The 23,302-nt window shown below is 41.4% G+C and overlaps 1 protein-coding gene across 9 annotated transcripts in view; it reads left to right on the top strand.

Annotated features, from left to right (window-relative positions):
• The window catches only part of rims1b (regulating synaptic membrane exocytosis 1b), a gene marked incomplete at both ends in the record, with an annotated part of 66,798 nt that overhangs the window by 28,599 nt on the left and 14,897 nt on the right, over positions 1–23,302 (top strand). For 2 of the 9 annotated variants that reach the window (XM_079279039.1, XM_079279038.1), the window contains 16 exons: positions 1,369–1,643; positions 2,185–3,089; positions 10,292–10,332; positions 10,544–10,654; positions 11,529–11,628; positions 12,580–12,703; positions 13,127–13,173; positions 13,345–13,460; positions 14,080–14,210; positions 14,440–14,611; positions 15,365–15,518; positions 15,746–15,802; positions 17,622–17,775; positions 18,972–19,088; positions 20,188–20,250; positions 22,725–22,844. In XM_079279039.1, coding sequence (XP_079135165.1) covers positions 1,369–1,643; positions 2,185–3,089; positions 10,292–10,332; positions 10,544–10,654; positions 11,529–11,628; positions 12,580–12,703; positions 13,127–13,173; positions 13,345–13,460; positions 14,080–14,210; positions 14,440–14,611; positions 15,365–15,518; positions 15,746–15,802; positions 17,622–17,775; positions 18,972–19,088; positions 20,188–20,250; positions 22,725–22,844 — 2,687 coding nt within the window. Of the gene's footprint in view, positions 1–1,368; positions 1,644–2,184; positions 3,090–10,291; positions 10,333–10,543; positions 10,655–11,528; positions 11,629–12,579; positions 12,704–12,802; positions 12,860–13,126; positions 13,174–13,344; positions 13,461–14,079; positions 14,211–14,439; positions 14,612–15,364; positions 15,519–15,745; positions 15,803–17,621; positions 17,776–18,971; positions 19,089–20,187; positions 20,251–20,764; positions 20,843–22,724; positions 22,845–23,302 lie in introns of all 9 variants that reach the window. The other 7 variants (XM_079279041.1, XM_079279033.1, XM_079279035.1 and 4 more) reach the window with 6 other exon arrangements.

The raw sequence follows: 23,302 nt of genomic DNA on the forward strand, positions 1-23,302 counted from the left end.
ACTGTAGTGTGTAGCTGGGCGGCTGCCCGACAGCTGTGGGCCGTGCAGGCAGCTGATTTACTTTAGATTAGTGTGGACATGCGCCAACTAGGATTCAATCAGGCCATGATGAATATGTGTTTTGGCGCGCTGAAGGCTAACTGCTAACTGCTAAACTGGCTGCTGCTAACAGTCCATCCCAGTGGCCGTCAAGGAGTAACATTTTGGGTTTTCTGGAGGTCCCAGAGGTGTTTTGTTTTGTGCCAAGATCCTGCAGTGGAATACAAGGGACGCTATGTTTCCTCTTCACTTTGGATTTGTTCTCTGAAAAAAAACATTGGGATTATAAATAAATACGGAGGGAGATAAATCCTGTTTTTTTGCGGTCAATGTGATATTCAGTAGCCATGGCTACATGTGAGTATTCGATGTTTTCTATAAGGTTTGATTTAGAGGATAAAGAATCAAATGTTATTATATGGTACTGTACATGGCTGTTTGTCATCATTCTTACGTTGTGATGTAGCATTTCATATAGTCTAAATAACAGAAAAGCATTGCCTGCATGTGCAAAGATGATGCACTGACGAGAATAGCTTTACTCTTTTTCCTTTTGGCTAAAAACAATACAGATATGCAGTATACAGTACAATACATTTAGAGTTCATCTTACCTTCCTCATCTTCCACTACAGTATTACATAGTTCTTTGTAGACCTCTAAAGAGGTATGATTTTATTACCAACATGAGCATAACAGTTCAATCCAAAAAAATAATTCATTTTATTAATGGTTTACAATGCAATAAGATTCAGAGCACTAGAACCACAGGGCAGATGTAACATGACCTCTTAAAGGGGTTCTGTAATTTTCCAAACAGCAGTACAGAGTTTATCGTAGTCTCCACCGAGCTGTGTTCACAGACAACGGATATGTTGAGACAGCACAGTCTGTCATGTCTGAGTGCTCTCTAATATTTGATTAGCTGTAGCAAAGACGGGGGAAAGCATGTGGGGGAATGTCTTTTTCACAGGTGGCTTACTGGCATTTATGTGAGCTGAGAGACGCTCTAAAAGGTGTTTGTGAAAGTTGATAGACTTTTTATGCCCTTAGCCAGGACTCCCTTGGAAAAGAGAGATTTTAAATCACAATGGCACGACCATGGATAAATTAAGGTTGAATAAATTGTTGAAGTCAACAATGCTGCCTTTGTTTGGTGCGAGCCAATATGTCAAATAAAATAAACTTGCGTTGTGTAATTTGTTCAGATTATTTTTGTCACAGGCATGCCAAACCCCTTTTTTGTTAGATGTTCCATTTTTTTTAAATATTATTCCTTAATGCTACCGAACCCAGCTTGCAAACACTTTTGTCCTTTCAACCTGTGTAGGTAATGTGGGTATGCAACCTGTGCCGTAAACAGCAAGAGATTCTCACCAAATCAGGAGAATGGTTTTCGGGGTCAGGGGTGCGGCCTGGGAGCCTGAGCACCTCCTTAAACAATCCAGCCACTGGAGGTGAGGCCCAACGGGACAGGAAGCTAATCCGCTCCAGGTCCCAAGCCCCGACGCCCGACGGGACACAGCCACCCTCTGGTGTCACTGCTGCCAAGGGTGCTGACACCATGCCCGGCTCCCGCTCCCAAAGTGAACCACCGAGAGAAAAGTAAGGTGTTTATTGACACACATTGAACACAACTTCTGTGATATTTCTCATATTTATGCTGCAGTAGCTGCCACTAGAGGATATTTTACTTTTTTTCCATAAAATGAAAAACAATATGAGAATGGGAAACAACGTTTTTTCCAAAGCCCAGAAAGCTTGGACTACTTGCTGGCAAAAGCTCTTGTTGTTTTTTAATCCCTGGGGTAAAAAAAAGAATATATCTGTGTTTGTTCTAGCTTAACCAGGGGAGAAGCTAGGTCAAAGGTTTTAGTCTTGAGAGGTCTTTGATTCAATCCCTTTGTTTTCATCCAGTGGGTGAGTTAGGTAAGAGTTGTTGGCTAGTAGAAGTTTTAATCTGTTGTTAAAGATGACCACGGTTTTGCAAATATATAAATACATGTTCTTAGAACAAATAAAACAAAGTTTTCTCAGTCCTTGTGTTTACAAATTCCTGTTGTAATGTAAAAAGATGCATTTGTGTTCATTTCTGTCTCTGTAGACTATATGAAACATTGTTATAATTACTAATCTTCTCACACAGGAAAAGGCCAGTTTCTCTCCATGAACAAAATGGTAAGGGAGGCATGGGGCGTGGTAGTGGCCGAAGACCTGCTGGGAAGTTGCCATCTCAGTCATCCCTGGATGAGCGAGTGGTTCCTGGGGACAGAGGAGAGAGACGTTTTGGAGATGGACGGAGGCTGGAAAAGATCCATTCTCAGGACTACGAGGACAGGGAGGGGAATTTAGGTCGTTCAGAAACACACCGGAGACGACCAGAGGATGAGGAGCAGAGGGAGCGGCAGCGCCGTGAGGAGGAGTTCCAGAACCGTTACCGTAGTGATCCCAACCTGGCACGATATCCGGTGAAACCACAGAAGGAGGAGCAGGAGATGCGCATGCATGCTAAGGTGTCCAAGGTCCGCCACGAACGACGACACAGTGACCTTGCGATCAACGAGATCGGACTGGGGCCTGGTGAAGGAGGAGGTGGTGGAAGTGGAGGAGGGGAGGTGCCTGAAAACCGTCTGGCCAGGAGGGGTGGAGGTGGGGAGGGAGACCACAAGGCCGTCTTGGAGAACCACCGAGCCTTCTCTGTGGATAGGACCGTGGGGGTTGGAGGGGGAGTTCAACCTGCAGGAGGTGGAGTGAGATCAGGACCTCAACCTGGGGGACCGGTGCCTCCAGATTGGGGACCGAACAAAGGCCGCCTGGAGCCCGGCACAACACGGACACCAAGGGACAAGGGTGGGGATAGCCTGCTGAGGAAGGACTCTCAGAGCTCGGACCAGTCGGAGTCTTTGCGGCCGCCCCCTCCACGGTCATACAAGAGCAAGCGCGGAGTCAACAAGAGGCAGATGTCCATCAGCAGCTCAGAGGAGGAAGGAGGCTCCACGCCCGAGTACACCAGCTGTGAGGACGTGGACATGGAAAGCGTAAGCGAGAAAGGTCAGTCAGACAGATGTGCTCACTCTACTAGCTTACAAAGCTACATCTATCCACACTTGCATACCTTGCACTGTTTGCTGACTGCCATTTCCTTACATTAGACACTGTTCCTTATAGTAAGTCACAGCTGTCATTTTCTACACACCAAAACTTGTTAATAAGCTGCTGCAGCTCTCACCTAGAGACATAGCTCACATGCTTGTCCTTAGTCTGCACACACGATCCTATTCTCTCTACCTGAATCATTGATCTCTGCATATGTTGTATTCCTATCTTATCTTGTCGCTGAAGACCGCTTTCAGGCCTTGCCTGCACTACTGTATACCCAATGCAGCGTGCGCAGCATTAGAGTCACAGGTTTGATGGCTAATTGTAGTGGGTAATTGACCTGCATCCAATACTCTGAAGAGTAGAAATATCATGATTAAATGATTGGACAAATGAACATGCACTTTTCATGAACATAAAGATTCAATTATCCTAAAACAGCTGAGTAAAATAAGTGTCACGATGAAGCTCCTTTACATTGCAGCATCTTTCCTCTTCCCACACTTCATGGCTATTCTTTCCTAGCGTTAGCATCTACTAAAGCCTTGGTAGTAGAATTATTACAATGTGCAAAAAAAAAAAAGCAGGGAGATATTTTGGCTCAGAAGATTATTCTAATACCAGCACATTCTAATTTGGGACTGTAAAACTATACGATAAGTGATAGGATGAAGGACCCACCCAGCATACAGTGAATTACTATCCCTGTGTGTCATCTACACCTGTGTACTGTGGCTAAACCCTGCCGCTCCCCGGACAGCTCTCATTTATTTGGAGAGTCCCTGTGATTTAGGCCATCAGATTTGTGGAATTAGGTCAGTGGCTCGCATGCTATGTAATGCTTCGCAAACAGCCAACTGCACCAGCAACCCATTGACCACCAGCTGCAATCAAGCCTCGCTGTGGTTGCATGCTGCATGGTAACCGCCGGCTTCTCGATACCAATGTATTTTGCAGCTCGCCACTGTCGGAGAAGCGATGCTAGGCTCTGCTAACAGCCACGGGAGAGCGTCTAAGTTCAAGAGGCAGTAGAGTTAGCTCTGCTTTGTCAGCTTATCTATCTCACTGGTCACAGAAGGGGCCTGTTCCAGATGTTTTAATCCAGATTACTCTAACTCAGGGACTGGTAATGGTTAGATGGTGTGGATTGGGATTATTAGCTGTTTTAAACACTCTTTAGCTAGCTGGGCTTCAAAACAGGATTCCTCCTTTTCCTCTCATCTATGGCATGAAGTAAGTTTTGCCAGATAATGTGCAGCGTGTTTCCCTATATAGGTTGAGTGAGATGGTAATGCAAGGACAAGTATATATATTTTTTTCAAATAAGAAATGGCATTTAAAATGGTTGGTGTCAGCTGATTACATTATTTAGGCTAGATGCGACAGTCTGACAGCAACAGAAGCTTTGGTGTCAAGAGATGGTCTGGATGTTTATGAGATCTCATACTATGTGACTGTAATTAAAGTGTAACAGTATCACGACTGAAAGATAGGGATATGTGTTGGACTGTAACCGACCTCAAATTAATAAAAACTAAATATGAATGCCATATTTCCATCACAATGGCCACATTGTTTTAGTTTTATTTGACTGGCACTTAATCTTACTTATTACCGGTACTTGATCCCAATACGTCCTTTTCCTCTTCACTTTGACTGGAGAAATAGCGTCATCAAATGTTTGTCTCGTGTGCCAACTCCTAACGTTCGCATTATGTTTGCTGATGAGTGGGCAGCTACTATAAAGCTCGATAAAAACCGAGAGGAACAGCATATTCTGCTGACAATTCTCTGTAAGTTTATCACTACCAGAGACCCCGTTCACATTGTCACACTGACTACCTTTACATGGACACTAATATCTGAATGTGACAATATTCCAAATTGGATTTGAGTCGTGTAAACAGCTTATTCCGTTTGGATATTCAGAATTAGGTCTTATTCTAAATGTAGCATTTTCAGATGAACACACGTGGGGTATTGAGATATTGTTCTGGTTTCAGGAGCGTTCTTTTGACATGTCTACAGTGCATTCGGAAAAGGCATCTGAATTTGGGTATTTACGGCAGTTTGCGACACACAGCCTCTTGTCTGTTTACGGCCAGCTCTGTTCGTTGTACACATGGTTGTTCACTGGTTGTAAACCAGATAACACTTTGCATAGATGCATGCCCGAAAGAAAAGTCCACATTTCTGGTTGGAGGGAGAAATACACCTGCTTTTAAAAATGATAAAAGAAGTTGGATATCAACATTGTTTTGGGTAGGCACACATATCGCAACACCGACAGACAAATAAGGTAGCGAAACTTGCTGTGACACGAAATGATCCATATTAGTTCCATTGATTAAGTGCATCTCTAACAGGTAAACATCAGCGTTATTAGTTTTAATAAACTAATAAAGCTTTAAATGAACTATATGTGACAAGTAAAAAATACATGCGATTGATGCAATGATTGAGCAATGTGTGCACATAGCTTTGATTATAAGCTTTGATTATTTTTTTTTCAACACTCAAAAAACAGACATGATGTATAAGAGGATGTTGTTATGTAATTTTCATGCAGAAACAGCTATATATATGTTCCAAGAATCCTCTCAGCAGGATTATTGTAAACAGTGTTTACATTGTGGTTTCCCATTCTGCCTAATAAATTGCATCCCACCGGATATACAAGAGTATCTCCGAGAATAAGGCTTTAATGAAACAGCAGGTTTGACTCAGTTTGAAGTAAAATGGAGGCATGGAGTGATTCAATGTAATTGGATTACTTCCTTGGTGTAAAGAAGAACACCAAGGTGATAATGGTGCCAAGGAAATGGAAGAGGAAGTCTGCTGCTAGGATGGCGCTGCATCCTAGTGCACTTTTACCACTATTGCGTGTGTAATGTAGAGCACCAGAGTAAGCCATTGCGTTAATGCTCACGGCAAATTCAGGTTTTAAGCACTGATGTTTTAGATTCTTTATGTCAGTTTCTATTGTGGTATAGCAGGAAATGGTCTTAGTTAACTAGGTTAAGATAATATTAGGTGGGTGCAAAGTAACTAAAAATAATTTACTCCAACCAGTAAAGTTATTATAAACCATTTAAAATCCAAGATAGCAAAGGGTTTCTACGAGTTATTGTGAGTACATCTTAAATACTTTATGATCTATTGCATGTCACAGCATTAAACTAGCTAAGGCTACTTAGTCTGCTCATTCCTCTATGAGTATGAATATGACCTGATGTGGGGTTGCAACCCCATTTGCTTTCCTCAAAAATGAAAATGATACAAACAGTATTCTATAAAAATCTTATTCTTACCCCAGGGGAAGATAAAATAAAAAAGAATCTTTTACTTTCTGGTAATTGCTATCACATCCTCCTCATCAAACTCTCTGTCGGGTGACATCCAATGTGATGGGTAGGAAAATGTTCAACGACAAGAGAATATGTCAATGGCACAGAGCACAGAGACTGCAATATTTATAAAACAGAAAGTCGCTCTGTCCCTGGTTGTACTGGTCTGCTGACTGACCATTCATGGTCTTAGGCCATTCGACCATGGTACAGATCTTTGTTGTCAACTGTGACACAGCTCTATTCCGTCATCCTCTTTCACACATAGTTCCCTGTAAATTACTGTGATAACTTTTTAGGCACTGTTCGTGATTTTCACTTCTCATACATGCACTACATTCAGAAACATTTCTGGACGTGACCCTATACATCAGCGGTTCCCAAACCTTTTAGGCCGCGCACCCCCTTCTACATCCCGACCGGGTTCACGCACCCCCAATCCCACACACCTTAAAAAAAAAAGAAGCAACAGAGCCTATTTATAGCCTCATAGAAATCGGACCAATGAGAGAACAGTTTGCTCGCGCGTGGCGTTAGTTTACAATATTTAGTCCGCTGTTAAATGTTGCAGTGTGAACACAAACCGAACAAAGGGGCAACTGCAACATTGTATCATATTAATCCCTGAATCAGAACAAAGCAAACAAACTGAAGGTGTGAAAACGCCCTGAAACACTGCAACAAAGTTTCAATAACTTTCAGTTACACAAGGCGTCACTTTTAAAGAGCAATCAGGATGGCGAGGACACACGCACAGGCTCAGAGGCAGATTATCACATTTAATTTACAATTAACCATACATAGAATGAGACTGCAGTTGTTTTGGGCTGTTTTGTAACTCCTCCAATTTCGATATAAACAATGTAAGGGGCTTTTGACTTGCACTGGCATGCTTGGTGTTCAGGTGGCGACGTAAATAAGAGGGTTTCAGACAGCTGTTCGCCAGAGCCTCACTGCACACCACTGTGGCTTTGGGCAATCTGCATTGGCAATCCAAGTGAAGCCCAGACCCAGATCATTTTCATCATATTTCCTCTTTTTTTTCCCAGTCTGATGCTCTCAGGTTCCTCTTTTTTACCTTGACTCCACGATGGATCTATGTGCTCCCGATTTGTCAATCCCTTTGTGCAATCCCTTCCTCCTTCCTCCGTCTCATCTTCCTCTGACTCCCGTTCGATTTCTTCTCCCGGTCTCTCCCCAACGCACCTCTCCGTTCCTCTCGCCTCCGATTCCTCTCTCTCTCTCTCTCTCTCTCTCTCTCTCTCTCTCTCTCTCTCTCTCTCTCTCTCTCTCTCTCTCTCTCTCTCTCTGTCCCTCTCCTCTTTTATAACCTGTGCAACCACCTGACAGTTTCCCCGATTTTCAGCCAGTTGAGCATATTTGCATGAATGTTGCTGAATGAATGAAGTTAGCTGTTAGCTGACGTTAGCTGCACAAGCTAGGCTAGCTAGTGTACGTAAAAGACAGTCTGAAGTGCATTTATTTATTAAATTGTACGTCTTTAATTTTAAATTGAAATCTTACAAAGGGAATTTTTATAATTCATGTAACCGAGCGTCTTGGGTTCGTGTACAAGGCCACTTATCATACAGTCATAACTGGAGTCGGGAGATTAGACATTTTGTATCGGGCTACTCTCTTTATTATTGTTTTCTCCTTTGGCCAGAGGCGGGGGTTACGCCTTCGCTACGGCGCCCCTCAAGGGACATATCATCGTCAACACCAGAACGACAAACACGAGACAGTCTGTTACATTCATGTTTTTATTTTGTGAAAATTACATTTAATATTAATTATTACACCATTAGACCACCATTACATTTTTCCTGTCGCGCACCCCCTAGAGGCAGCTCGCGCACCCCCAGGGTTGTGGGGTGCGCAAACAAACAGGAACACAGGAATTTCATCCAGGAGACCACTTTTAGTGTCCTGTGCGAAGGTAAAATTAAAGATGACATTTTGTCAGGTGTGTTGTTAGTCAGTGACGTTAACGTCATCCACACTATTTTGTTAAAGCTAAGTGGTTTCCTTTAAAAGAAGGAAGTTTATTTTTAAAAGGTTGACGCATGTCACAAACTGAGGGCTAGAGGAGGAGGTGAGAATGTGTTGGTCATGAAGGTAGGTGAGCGTGTCAAACAGGTTGACAGGAGTTCAAGACCATGTGGTGTTGAGATATTTTATATATACAATGTTGGAGGGATTTTGTTGAGTTTGTAAAAAAGCAGATTGAGCTGCAGAGGACAGGCTTAATGACACACACGCACACACCTACGCACACACCTACACACACACACACACACACACAGTTTATCAAGAACAATACTACGTTAATACCTGCACAGAGCTGATACTTTGATGTGGCATCATTTAGAAGAGCAGCCCAGTTTTTTTTATCTGCCCAGCGTGTTCATTCTCCAAAACGAAAAAAACCCTACTCAGCAGTTCAAACTGTGGAGTCAGCATTTATTTTCTCTCTCAAGCACTCTCAATGGACTTTCAGATTTCAGATTAACAGCACCAGAGTCATGTCAACACTTTTTCAGAATTTCTGATCTTCAGAGCAGTCATTTTCATTTGATTCTTATTGAATATTACTGAAACTGTTTTTGACAAACAGCAGTGCATGTGTTGCATAGTTTATCCCATGAAGTTTAGGCTTGATTATATCCTTTCCTGCTCTCTTTTACTGGAAACATCCATTGAATCATTGAAACTGAAGTTCCCCAGAGTCTTTTAAATCCCCATCTGATGTCAGCTTGCTGTTGTTTTTGTGCCCGTGGTGGAAAAGTGGCCGCAAATCTCACAGGCCTCTCTGGTCTGATTCTGGGCCAGTTAGTTCTTCTACTCGAGCCGACCATCTGGCAGTGTTAATGAAAGCTGGGATACTCTGACAGTCACTGGTGTCTTTGTCCCTGACCAGGCTCTGGCATGAGTTTTGGAAAGGCAGTGAATAAGTTTGATTATGAATGGGTTTTTTTTAGCTGCGGTTCTGTCATGACATTTTTAGTGGCTGCTGTTATTGTATAACTTTTATGTCTTTTCGATTCTTTAGAAGTCCTCATAAATGATATTTTTTTCTTGTGTATTTTTAAAAATTTAAACTTAATCTAGCAAGGATAATGAATCTAATTTACAACACAAATAACACACTTAAAAAACAAAACTTTTAAAACAAGTTAAGAATTTCACATAAAACACAATATGGAAAGTGCATCAACCAAAAATTGCCAAGTACATTCTGTACTCAAATAATCCTTAATCGTACCTGCCTATTAGTCTAGTTTAAACTGTCTCTGTAGCTCACACCAACATGAGGGTCCAAAAACTCAAAAACACACTCTCTTCTTCGAATGACGAAGTTTAATTGGTCGTATGATCTGAGGTTGCCGCTATTGATTTTTGTTTTTGGTGTCGACAAAGAACATTGATAGAGAGGCAGTTTGTGTAATATGGCCTGATATTTTATGAATATATTTTATGATTTTCATTTTGTGAAGTGAATTTAAAGTATTTATAGCATTAGGTTGTGCATTTCAGCTAAGATCAGATTTCAAAGTGGACACTGTCACTAGAGAGACCGGGTTGTAATGTAATCAGGTATACTCAGGATATGCATATGCATTTTAATGCAAGGTGTAAAGGGAGTCAAAGAGAGACAACATTGCCCCAAACTGTGTCAAAATGTTTCTTTGGTTAATATGAAACTTATCTTTTGCAACCATAGAGTACATGTACATCTATACTGTACATTAACGATGCTGGCAGAGGTCAAGTGAACCCTCTTTGTCTTTGTCTTTCTTCGTGCAGGTGACTGGGACTGCCATTCTTTAGATCCTACAGTGTGGCATGTAAGTTTCATAAAAAGACGACAGATTCAGAGAGGATGCTTCCTCTGCTCTTTACTCTAAACGCACACAAATTATTCAGTAAATAATAAAAATCAAATCAAAAGAATAATGTTTCCATACAATTATATTATAAGACATTTACCATTTTCTTCCCTCCTCTGTGTTTTTCTTCCCTGCCCTCCTTCACAATGTCTCATAACTTTCCCCATAGCATCCAGTCACATGGCAGCCGTCCAAAGAGGGTGACCACCTAATCGGACGCATCACACTAAGTAAGAGGTCGGCAATGCCCCGCGAGGCTGGCTCCCTCCTCGGCCTAAAAGTAAGCAGGGAATCACTTAATCATTCAGACCTGGTTCAAACCCAGCTTGCAATTAGCTTGTAATTAATGTGTTAGTGTTTGTTTTAACTTCGGTTGAGTGCTCGATGAGTTCAAACTTGAAAAAAAGGGCGACAGGGATGAAATGTTTTTGGAGGCCAACCAAGAAGTTAGCATCTCACTGGTTCACTTGATGAAAAGCTGATGGGATTTTGGAGCTTTGCAAAAAATATGCTCCATGGCAAACAAACGTTTATGATACTTAATTCTCACAAATGAAGACCAATTTTTTATGAATTTTGAAATGTAAATGCAATCGGCAGAAGTAAAAAGCTAACATTAGGCTATAAACGAACTACAGCACGGTCACATTACTTTTCATCATCACCACAAAGCTGAAGGCTGACAAATGGTGGGCATGATGACGTTTAGTCGTCTCATTTAGTCACTTGTTAGCAACATTTTTTAAGGCATGTTAAAGCTTCAAAAATCAAGAGAGGGATATTTCCTGCTGTATTTTATGTCGTAGAACAAAAGATTAAAATATCTTATGCTTGTGTTAACCACATACCTTATTTTAGGCATTAAAACCAAAAACCCATTAAAAAAACATTGACCTTGAGACAAGGGAACTGGAAGTGCATAGATGCTTACTCATTTACGGGTTTTAGGACGCACTCCTTTAACCCTCTATAGTGATGCTTTGTAACTCCTGTAAAAGCTGTGTGGTGTACTTGCTACAAACATTTAGAGTATTCCACAAACAACACAACACAAATATGTAGAATATTGCCAGTTGAGCAATTACTGAATCGTGCAGAGAACAAGGAAATACAAACCTGAACCTCTGTTGCTCCTTTCTCTCCTTTGTGTGCAGGTGGTAGGAGGGAAGATGACAGAGACAGGGAGACTCGGGGCCTTCATCACCAAAGTCAAGAAAGGCAGCCTTGCAGATGTTGTGGGACACCTACGAGCAGGTGCGAACTATGCAGCAGCTACTGTACTTCACGTAGCCTATACATTGATGAACATGGTTTAATCAAGAGGCAGATTTTTAAAGTCAAGCTGAAATTAAAGTGTATATCTGTGTGGGGGTGGACACGAAAAATAGACACACAGGCAGTTAACAAGACGACATTTCTTAGCCATTGTTTAGTCCTATCTGTGATTTGAGCACTCCCTATATTACTGATGAATAAAGAGTAAGCTACACTAATATTATCAATATATTATACTTTTTGTAGAATTCCAGGGCTGGCTGCTTAGGATTGTTACTGACTTGTGTGATCCAAACATTTCCAATAACTCCAGAGCGTTATTAATACCCAAAAGCCAACATTTATTCAAAGATAGACGTAATCACTTCTAAAATTCACATTCTGTTTTCATCTCACAAAATGTTCTGTTTCAATCCGTATTTGTTGGTGTTAAGCCTTTCAAAAATAACGTTTTCGCCGCAGTCAAAAAATGTTTTCTCTCCAGCTTGTCGCACACAAAGGGAGGCACACACCTGTGTCAACAGGGGGCAAAGACTTTCAAATATGTGGTCTTTTTGGGACATGGGAAAAGTGTCTTGTATCAACTTTTGTAGGTTAAACAAGGCACAGTCTGTCATTCTCCAGACGGTAGTGCGCTGGCGAAAGCAACATCAGCTTTCAGATGTCAGTCAACCACTGCGAAAAGTAGCACCCACTCAGGCTTGAAGCTGGTAATTTCCACAAACATTTCCAAAAACAGTTTGATCCTCTCGAAAAAAACATGCATAATAGCTGCATTAGCATTATACTTTTTATTGCCTGTCACGTGAGGAGAATTAATATTTCAGTTTGACAATTCTCCGGTAGTACCTGGCTTTTTCTAGTCAAATATGCTGCCAGATGGGCGTCAAGCTGGAGCATCAATGTGTGTTTTGGCTATCTTGGTTCCAGGTGACGAGGTGCTGCAGTGGAATGGAAAGTCGTTACCGGGAGCAACTAAGAAAGAAGTGTACAACATTATCCTTGAATCCAAGGCTGAACCTCAAGTGGAAATTGTTGTTTCAAGACCTATTGGGTAAGATTAACGTTCTCAATATGTTAAAATCATCAATAAAGTACATCAAAGTTGGCATTGACAGACGCTTTCAATATGTCTCCCTCCTTTATCTCAAAGCTCTATCAACCGAATTATGTCCAAAAACTTCTTGAGAAAAGTGTATAGAGCATATCAGTAAGTAGTGCTGGTTTAATGGGTGGAGCCCTTTCCCCTCATGCCTTCCCTGCAATCCTGAGATCCAAGAGATGAATCCCTTTTTCCAGCTATCCTTCTCTCCTCTACTACCCTACGTGTCTGACATGTAAACGTGTATTTGATAGTCTTTTACTCATTCATTTTATAAAGATGAATGCACACTAAAGTCCTGGCTGTGACGTTTCAAGTGTCCTGAAGTATATCATGTACATTTGAAGTTGAATAATTCACTGACTCTTTTTACAGAGACATCCCAAGAATCCCAGAGTCATCTCACCCTCCTCTAGAATCTAGTAAGTGTTAATATGTGCAGCTTTATTGGTTATATCTATGCTATTAATATTGTTTACTGCTAATGCAGTAGAAATACACTCTTTACATTTCAAAGTATGCTCTAATTCTACGTTTTGGAGTTGATTGTGTTTTTTCCTCTGATTTCTAACAACTGGTGATCTCTATAACAGCTGGCTCCAGTTCCTTTGAGTCCCAAAAGATGGACCGACCCTCTATATCAGTGATGTCTCCTACCAGCCCAGGGACCCTTCGAGACCTTCCTCTGGTATTGCCTGGACAGCTCTCTGTGAGTATCTGGACAGGACTGAGCCACCTGTGTTCACTCCCAACTCATTAAATACAGCAGCTTGGTCTGTGGTCAAACTATGACGCTCCACGTACCCCTCTAGCCTGAGTTTTGCTCGTGCAAGGCTGCCTTTAGATGGCGTATTAATAATGACCAGAGAAAAGAGGAAGGCAGTGGACTCTAGTCTAAAGAAGAGGAACAAACACAGGATTTTCACACAGGAGGCCGCTGTTCGTTTCCCATGGGAAACTAAAAGTCAATGTTGGCTTATATAAATTTGCTTCACTTACGTAATTTACGCCACATGCTTAGTTTACATATGTAATTTAAGTTACGTAATAAACACTTATTTTAACCTATACCATGATTTAAAAAAAATCCTAACCAAATAGTAACATAACTTACTGAAGCTACTTCTTGTACGTCATAATCTGCATGCTGAAAAATGATGCTGAAGGGGTACTCAGTGTGTTTAGAAATCAACACCAAGGAGTCTCGACCAAGCTCCGTATGTGAGAACTTGGGAGTGAGAAGGTGTTGGACTGAGACAGAGGTATGTGGTTCATGTGAATTGATACAGATATGGATAGAGGCTAACGGTCTTCACACATTGTTACAGGTGAAGCTGTGGTACGACAAAGTGGGCCATCAGTTGATCGTCAACGTCCTTCAAGCCATAGACCTGCCACCCCGATTAGACGGACGACCTCGTAACCCCTATGTCAAGATGTACTTCCTGCCTGATAGGAGGTAAGGTCATGTATCTTAGTTTGGGGTCCATCCCACATGTACGGTTCTACAGTAATGACCAGCAAAAGATCACTATACCAGCACGAAGGAATATAATCAACACGTCTGCTTGTAGTTTTGATTTGCAGCATGAATCATTTCAACATATCATTTATTGTCTTTTAAAGTCATTTTCAGAAACATGCCTTCCTCTCGTCATTTATACTCCGTGTGTTCACGCCTTTGTTAGTGATAAGAGTAAACGACGGACGAAAACAGTGAAGAAGAACGCTGAACCCAAGTGGAACCAGACCTTCCTATATTCCCACGTCCACCGGCGGGACTTCAGAGAACGCATGCTAGAGATCACAGTCTGGGACCAGCCCAGAGTCCAGGAGGAGGAGAGTGAATTTCTGGGAGAGGTGGGACACGCATGATATGCATCCATTATTTTTACAATGCAAATATTTATTGCTGGAGCTGTTGCTGCTAAATATAAACTACGTTTTTTGTAAAATTGCGAACAAATTTGCGATTTTCTGGATTGCAGTTAATAGGAATACAATGTATACTGTTATGTTACATATGCAGTATATTGTGTATCATATCGTATCTGCTTTTCCAGCACTTTACTGAAGATTTTACATTTGTACATGATCACCGCCTTACAGCTCCAGAGTGTTAGATTTAGTGGTATCTAGTGGTGAGGTTGCAGATTGAAACAAAATGAATAGCTGTCCACTCACCCCGCTCAGCTCAACGAGTCTAAGATCCTTCGGTGGCCTTCAGCTAAAGTAACAATGCAAAAGGCCTTCTCTAAAGCAAGTGTTTGGTTTGTCCTTTGTGTGCTACTGCAGAAACATGGCAGACGTCGTGAGGAGGACCTGCTCCTTATGTAGACATGAAGGAGTCATTTTAACCTGACCAAAATACGATTCTTAGTTTCAGGCGATTATACACTAATGAAAATATATTTATAAATATTATTTTCCATTTCTGCTAACAAATCCCCCTAAATTCTGCACACTGGCCCCTTAAACCTCTTGGTCACCAGAGCGCCTCATGTCATGTACACCTTGGGATGTTGACTAGAATTTACAATAAAGCCATGGGAGTGTTAACAATGACAACATAGGTTTATCATACAACCATTAAACCTCTCTATCCTCTCTCAGATCCTGATAGAGTTGGAGACGGCCCTGCTGGATGACATTCCTCATTGGTATAAACTCCAAACACATGACATGTCCTCTATACCTCTACCCCAGCCCTCCCCGTACCTCCCACGCAGACACGTCCATGGAGACAGCCCCAGCAAGAAACTACAGAGTATGTCTGTTTATATACTGTTTATTTATAGGCTGTGTGTGTATATATAAATATGATTTAATCCCTGTTTTGTGAACCTACAGTGCTACTGAGTGCGTGGTTGCTAACCTTTCCTTTGCTTAGCTTTCTCTTTCGTGTCTCTCAGTGTGGGAGACTAACAACAGAACCTCTCAACCTTACCCCGTCCTGTTTGTATGTGTGTGCGTGTGTGTACTGTATGTGTACAGGGTCTCATCGCATCATTGATACAGAGTTTGATGATGGTTTGATGGTAGTGACTAAAGGTGGGTGGGGGGCATGGTTACTGAGCATTTCCTTGTATTAGCCTGTAGGGGCCCAGCACTGGGTGAGAGAGCGTCTTCTTTGCATCCTCCAGCCTCCTTTTGGCTCCGCTGTATTTTTTTAGAACAAATTGCACCCAAATCAAAGTAATTAAACTTTGCCCTATCAGCCAAAAGCAAAACTTTTGCAATTCATCATATTGCTACTGGACTGCAGATTTTGAATTGCAGCTTTGTAGTGTGCAGCCTTTACAGTGTTGCAGTTTAGCAGTGCACTGTAATTCCCCGAGGCTGCAGTGAACAGTTTCTCCTCTTCTGCTGGGCCGTAGAAACACTGAAGCACTGAGTGCATGTTAGACTGTAGAGCTACAGTTGTTCACTGCCATTCCACTGAGTTTCCTGCCATTCTCCTGCATGCAAAGGACACTGAACATGTACAGTAGAAGCTTAATATGTGTTATTTTGGCCAATAGAATCACTACAACTGCTTTGTTGTTTGACTGTTTCTGCTGTGGCTTAATTTCCTGTCAGATGAATGTGGACCTGGTTTAAATAATCATAACTTTTAATAGTTCGCTTTGGTTAGTGTTAGAGAGAGTTACACAATCTCTGACTTATTTGAACATCAATATGCTTATTTTTGTTCTTATGCAAACATTGAGCTCAGATTGTAATCATGTGAACATATTTATACATTTTTTGACACATTTGTGCATGTGTACTATACGATGATATGCTACATCTGATCCTATAGATATACAGATAAAGTAGAGTTGGGAAGTGGGAGGAAATGTCAGTTCTGTATTTTAACCCTTTTCTCTTGCTTCTTTTAATTATATCTTTAATTCTCCTTCACACAAAAATGTGATGATGTAATAATACTACAAAGCAAGTTTATGTTAATATAAGTAATTTAATCTGTGAAATATCAAGTTGTTCCTTTAGTTTGCCATAGCAATTGGCTCTAAATATTACAATACCCATGAGCTTCTGCCACAATTGCTATGGAAAAGAAGCCAGTCAGATGTGCATTAATTAGAGCTGTTGCAAAATCTAAATTCCTCGTTGTTGTTTCTGGACAAAACATGCCATAGTTTCTCAATTCATCCGCAATTCACCCAGAATCCAAAAGAGAGCTCATTTAAGCCACAGATTGTGTCACCATCTTTTACAACAGCAGTAGCTCTACTTTTTGCTCGATGAATTTTAAGCTTGGGGAGAACATTTTTGTTACCGAATAGCATCTTGGGAGGTGTAGTTTTCATGTACACAGGCTTGTTCCTTGACTTTATTCATCAGAGAACTACATATTTTCTGTCAATGTTGCTCATCTTTTGTACTGATCAAGCAGTTTCATTTGCGACCAAGTCTGGCTCTCCAAGCAGGAACGACAACTGAGAGATGCAAATCTCACTGATCTCAGGTCTGACATTGCAGAAACAGTCAGCTACTTAGGCTAGCTCACATGATAGCTAACCTGTTTGCTAGCTAGTCATCTGCCTGTAAAACATCCTAATGTGATGTTCTACATTGTGTAAGAGAATGGCATCTGTAGTAGTAGTCAGTAGCTGACAACTGGTGCATCTTTATTAAAGGACACACACCTAATGCCTGGATCTGTGTGTGTTTCTATGTGTGTATCCGTGAATCGACAAACCCGGTTGTATGAATGTGTGTATGTGTATATGTGTGAATTCTGGTTTCTTTTGCCCTTGTGTATGGGATGCATCCGTGCTGGATCTTTGTGTGTGTGTGTGTGTGTGCGTGTGTGTGTGTGTGTGTGTGTGTGTGTGTGTGTGTGTGTGTGTGTGTGTGTGTGTAGGTGCAGAGCGTAACTCCAGGGAGAGAGAGCGGGGCAGTACGTTGGCTGTGCCTGAGCAGCAGCGGCCCGTCCAGCACCGATCCCGTTCAGTGTCTCCCCACAGAGAGGACTCCTGCAGGGCTCGGTCACGGCCTGCACACGTGCCCATGCAAAGGTCAGCAACACCTGCCAGAACAACCTGGTGAACTGCCAGTGGAGTGTGTGTTGTCTAACAATATTCTAGCATCAGTAGGTATCTAAGTGGTAGTCAGTGGGTTAGGTTAGTCAGATCTCAGTGTTTTGTAAAGGTAATATCCATGTAGAGTCTCAATAATGCATACCACATCTCTTCTCCAAACATTTAACATTCTAGGTTTTTCATCAGATTACTGTGTGGTCTGCAACAGTCTCATTCAGTGTGAATGAGACTACACGGTTCCCCTGACAGGGAATTGATGCAGCTTGTTAACATGTATTTATTAAGGCTTTTAATCTCACTACTTTATGACCAAATCACCACCAAATAATACACGTCTCTGTTCATGGCTGTTGGCGTGACAATGTTATTAACTCTTCTGCTAGCTGGAGGTAGCCAAATATGTAAAAGCCAGCATGTCTATTCTTCAAATATATCAACAATACATTTGTCCATGGGTCGGATGTAGCTGTATTACAATGGCTCACATTGTTAACTTAGTACAATGTACATTACCATTGTACTACTTCCATCAGTACAACAATAGAAAACTGACCACTTTACTTTTTTAAATAGAAATCCTGTATTCATAAATTATTTTCAATCACTCCTCCTTTCCATTGTGTCAGTGAATGTTATGCTACAATCAATGAAACGCAACATTTTCTGTCTGTTTCAAATTAGAAAAATGTATTAATTAATTAAATGGGAAAGGGAGCGATCATGACCTTTGAGCCACTGGAATGATTTTAATGTGTACCTGTGTTGAGTTTCATTGACGGTGCATTAACAGGGGGGGGAAAAGGCCAAGTGGAAGCAATTGGTAATAATTTGTGGATGAAAACAGCATTATCATAGATCAGTTATTTTGTGAAGGTGTGTTTTTGCCTGTATGCTATGTAATTATAATAACATTGTCAAGCTGAAATTGCATTCTTATTCTTGTTGAAAACCTCACATTTCGAACCAGAATCCAGGCGAGAACACCACGACATCTGCATTGCTCCTCATTTTGCTGAAATAACACAAATTGTTTTGTGTTTGTTCATATTGTGTCAGATCAAACCAAAAGTAAGGGTGGACATATTGAATCATCAGAATCACTAACTATGGACCAAGATTTATATACCAAAATAAAAAAACATAAATTCATTAGATATTTTTGATTTCTTCAGGAGCCTGGATGAGATCCACCAGAACAGCCACCATTCCCACTCCACCTCCCGCTACCACGACTCCCACTTAGAGCACCAACGCTCGGGTGACTCGGACTACGAGTACTCTGAGGACAGGTAACCTGTTGTTGGTATCTGGAGAATCTGGGGATCATTACGGTTATGGGATGGGGTTATGAATATGTTTTAGTTTACGTTCTACTTGTTAAAAATTATTTTAAAGGGATAGTTTGGATTTTTTGAAGTGGGGTTGTATGAGGTTCTTAGTCAGTGGAAGCTGACTACATGTCGGGCGGCACACCCCCAGTTGGGAGAAGCAGGCAGGAGTACTAGCATGAGAGCAAAGTAATGTATTGCTGTGGGGCAGCAGCAAAATATATATTAGCCACCAAAAAAAAATCACTTTAAGCGTATGATATATTTTGAATATTGTCAGTGCTTTATCTTGCCGTGAGACAGCCCTTTTCGACGGGGCGCTGAAGCAGTTATATCCATCTATGCTCTCTTCAAAGCCAAAAGACTCTATTGACAAAAACAAATTTTCACCTTGCAGAACACAAGAGTTGCAGTTCTACCGCTGCATTCATTCGTTAGTTTACTGCTTGACGGCAAGGTAATGTGGTGGAAATATTCTAAATATAGCGTAAACTGATATTGATTTTTTTTAGGTGGCTAAAATATGTTTTGCTGATGCTTCTGTCCACAGCAGTACATTGCTTTGCTTCTGTGCTGGTACTCAAGTCTGTTTCTCCAAACTTGAGGCATGCCAACCGTTATCCACTGTAGGTAATACACTGGATAAGTACCTCATACAACCCCACTTAAAAAAATCCAAACCATCCCTTCAAGAATAAGATGCCCACACATTGGATCAGTGCTCCTACTGGGGTCAATCCGCTGCTCTGGTCTTCATCATGCAGAAATGAAGTGATTATGGAGCCTGTACATATTTAGTTCTGTTTTATAAAGGTTGAGTCATGTTTGGGTCAATTAATATGAGCAATGTGATGTTGCCAAACTAATTTCTACTAATACTACTAACAATGTGAAACTAGCCATTGCAACATGAATGCAGATTGAATTGAAATCTCAGAATTATGATTTCCTGGTTTCTCTCATTCATAAATTCACTTTGCCTGTCTGAGTTGCCATCCTCTTCTGTTGTGTTTTCTCGGGTTGTTTGTCATTTGTTCACCCATCGTCATGGCAATGACAGTGAGGTCCTGGAGATGCACAGGTCTATCCGTGGTGGGAGTGCCGAGTGCCTGCACACGAACAGGTAAAAATAATAATAAAAAAAGACAACAACCACCATTCAGCTTTATTTCAATAAAATATGCCATTTTATCGCCATTTCCATTCCCACTATACTTTAACAACTTCATCTTAACACAATTAATGTTGATATTTTCAATGCAGACAGTGTGTTGTATCTTAAATGGACTGTACTGTAGAGTGTATGTCTGCTCATGCAACCACATGAGCACAGAATTTAAAGTTCCACATCAGGATCGAGTGGTAGTAGCATGCTCATAAATTCAAATTCATGTCTGACGATTGTCTATCACCACATCTGTCTCATAAAAACACACCCAACATGCTGATCACTGTGTGAGGGGATTAGAGACCTGCTCGGTGGTTGACCTCAAAGAAGGCGAAGCTCTTTTGATTAATTTCTTTTATTTATTTCTTTTATTTGAATTTGATGTGTTCACTCACAGCAGTTGTATATTTTTTCCACTTTTTTTTTCTTGCCTTGCTTTACGATGCATGAACTCTACTCGCACAACCAGGGGCATAGGTAGATACAGCAACACACTACCCCCCAAAATGCCCCTGTTAGTAAATGGTATCCATAAAGACATTTACAGGTAAGCATTTAGCATTAAAAGACTTGCATACCCTTCTCTGTGCCTTTCCAGCTTTCCCATACTCATTTGTGGAGTTGGTGGGTCATTTAGTTGCAGCAATGTTCTCTCAATGCAATAAATGCCCATATGTTGCCCAGACCACTGTGCTGCTTGTGCTTGCTTTCGTCAGAGTGTGTGCCATGTAGCTTTGTCATGGTGCCACTTGAGCTAACTAATTGGTGTTGCTTTCCCCTCTGTATTATACAACCCTTTAAAAGGACCATACTCATGCTCTCACATGTTGTAGTCAAATCACAAATACTTTACATCCCTTCTGGCTATTTTTTAAAACATATCAGAAGTTTTTAGACACTTTTCCTGCCTTTTAGGGAGCAGTTGAGAACAGGAAGTCATCGTTGTCATGATGGCCAAGAGAGCAATCAAAGTGTTGCTTTCCCAATCTATATTATCAAATAATCAAACCTTCAAGCTAAACAATACCGACATGAGAATGAGAATATGGTCACTTCTGTTACATTGTCAGCTGAATCTCAAGTCTGGGATGTCAAGTTACCTAGAACAACGACGAAACATTATTGATACACACTGATCACCACACTTTTTTGATGCCGTTGTTTACTAGTCAGGCTAGTGGCAAACATTTTGTAGGGACATTCATGATTCCCAGTTTCCCCATGGTTCCCATGGGAATGAATGCTGGGTCAAGTACCAATAGCATAGCAAACGCTAACTTAACGGCTAAAGCTAGCAAACTAGCTTGGTTGGAAAGGTTCATACATACTTGAAGGTACGACGTTAAATGTGATATTAATTGGGATGCAAATTTTTGCTAGCGGAGAAAATGCTTGAAACAAAATGTACTCACCGCATAAAATTGAACAGCCGACTCCTTAAGTGTCTTTTAATGCAACCGAATGCTAAACATTGTTGGAGCAATGAATCAATGAATAATGCAAGTTTAAGGCACTTTGGCATTGCCATCACTTTTCAGACCTTAAGTCACTAACTACGGGCTTGGCGTTTGGAAAATGTTTATTTGTATGACTATATTCGGAACTATATTCGGAACTAAAGTAAACTAAACTCTTGCGAGTACGTCAGACTTTATGTAAATACAATACTAAGTTGTTGGTATACTCCTTACGGTTGTAATGCCTGGAAATTTGACTTAATGACTGATTTGACTTGATGTAATGGTTTGGTTTGGAAATGGTCAGCAAAATGTAAAAAATATGTGATTGCAGTTAATGGGCTAAAACATGCAAAACATTCTCTCTGTTCCACTCTAACCCTATTCATGGCACTCCTATACATTTTACAGATCTACTGTAGCTTGGTTTCCTTGCCACGTGCCGCCTGGACGGCTTTAGATCTGTAGATTGTGTTATATAATCAGCATTACATGTAATCTTGTATATGTGTGTGGGGTCAATCCACAGGGAGGGCAAGAGGAACTATCTCTTCACTCTTACATCATGAATTCCTCACTCTGAGGTCACAGATGGGAGGATGCACTTCATTCATCTCATGCGTTCGTTTAGTGACTTGCTGTGTGTGGTGTTTCCGTTGATCACCAGCATCACGCAGCAGACACATTTCTAATCTAAAGCTATCCAATCTTTAGTTTTTTTTGTGAACTGGGAGTTGAGAAGAAAACCATATTTTTTGTTGCGCCATAATATGATAATGTCAATTTCGCCATAATGTGAGAATGTGAATGTTGCTGAATGTAGCCTGCATAGTTTCATGCTTGTTATCTTCCCCTTCACTTACTTTGCCTCTGCTTATTTCTGTCAGTTGTATGTGTCATTTTTGTTTTCCTTTGCCTTCTTTTGCACGCGGGTCTTTCCCCACCTCTTGTGGGCGGTGCTCTGGCGCACAGCTCCACCCTCCCCGCATGCCAAAAGAGAAAGCCGCCCCTCAGGCAGGAAGGGGGCAGCACCATGCCTCGTAGTATCCTTACTCACCGTGTGCTTAGGTTCATTGATGAGGTCACGGTTAGGTAAGAACACACCCACTTCACGCACCATCTCCCCCGCTCGCCCTCCCTCCACCCAGAGCCTTATCTTTCTCCCTTTTTTTGGGATGACAATGCATAGCAGAGACTTAAGCATGTCCGTGCAGAGCAATAGACAAACACTAAATCCTAAGCCCTTGTGAGTGTGAGGCGTTTGGCCTGAAAACATTATGTGCAATGTCATGCGATGACACGGAGCCAAACATCTGTTGAGAGTAACTGTTGTCACGGTGCAGCATGACGTGGCAAACGTAGCCGAGAGTAAACGTGAATGCTGGCTGTCTCTCTCCTCTTCACTCATTCACCCTCTCACACACTTGCAAGCAGGCCCCTCTCCCACTTAGACCTGGTTCCCATAGCAACTCACCAACCTTCCATCTGAGTGGTCTCACAGAGTATGGCCGCGAGGAATGACTGGCTATGATAAATCGAGATACAGCATC

Source organism: Melanostigma gelatinosum, assembly GCF_949748355.1.
Source record: "Melanostigma gelatinosum genome assembly, chromosome: 11".
NCBI lineage: Eukaryota > Metazoa > Chordata > Actinopteri > Perciformes > Zoarcidae > Melanostigma > Melanostigma gelatinosum.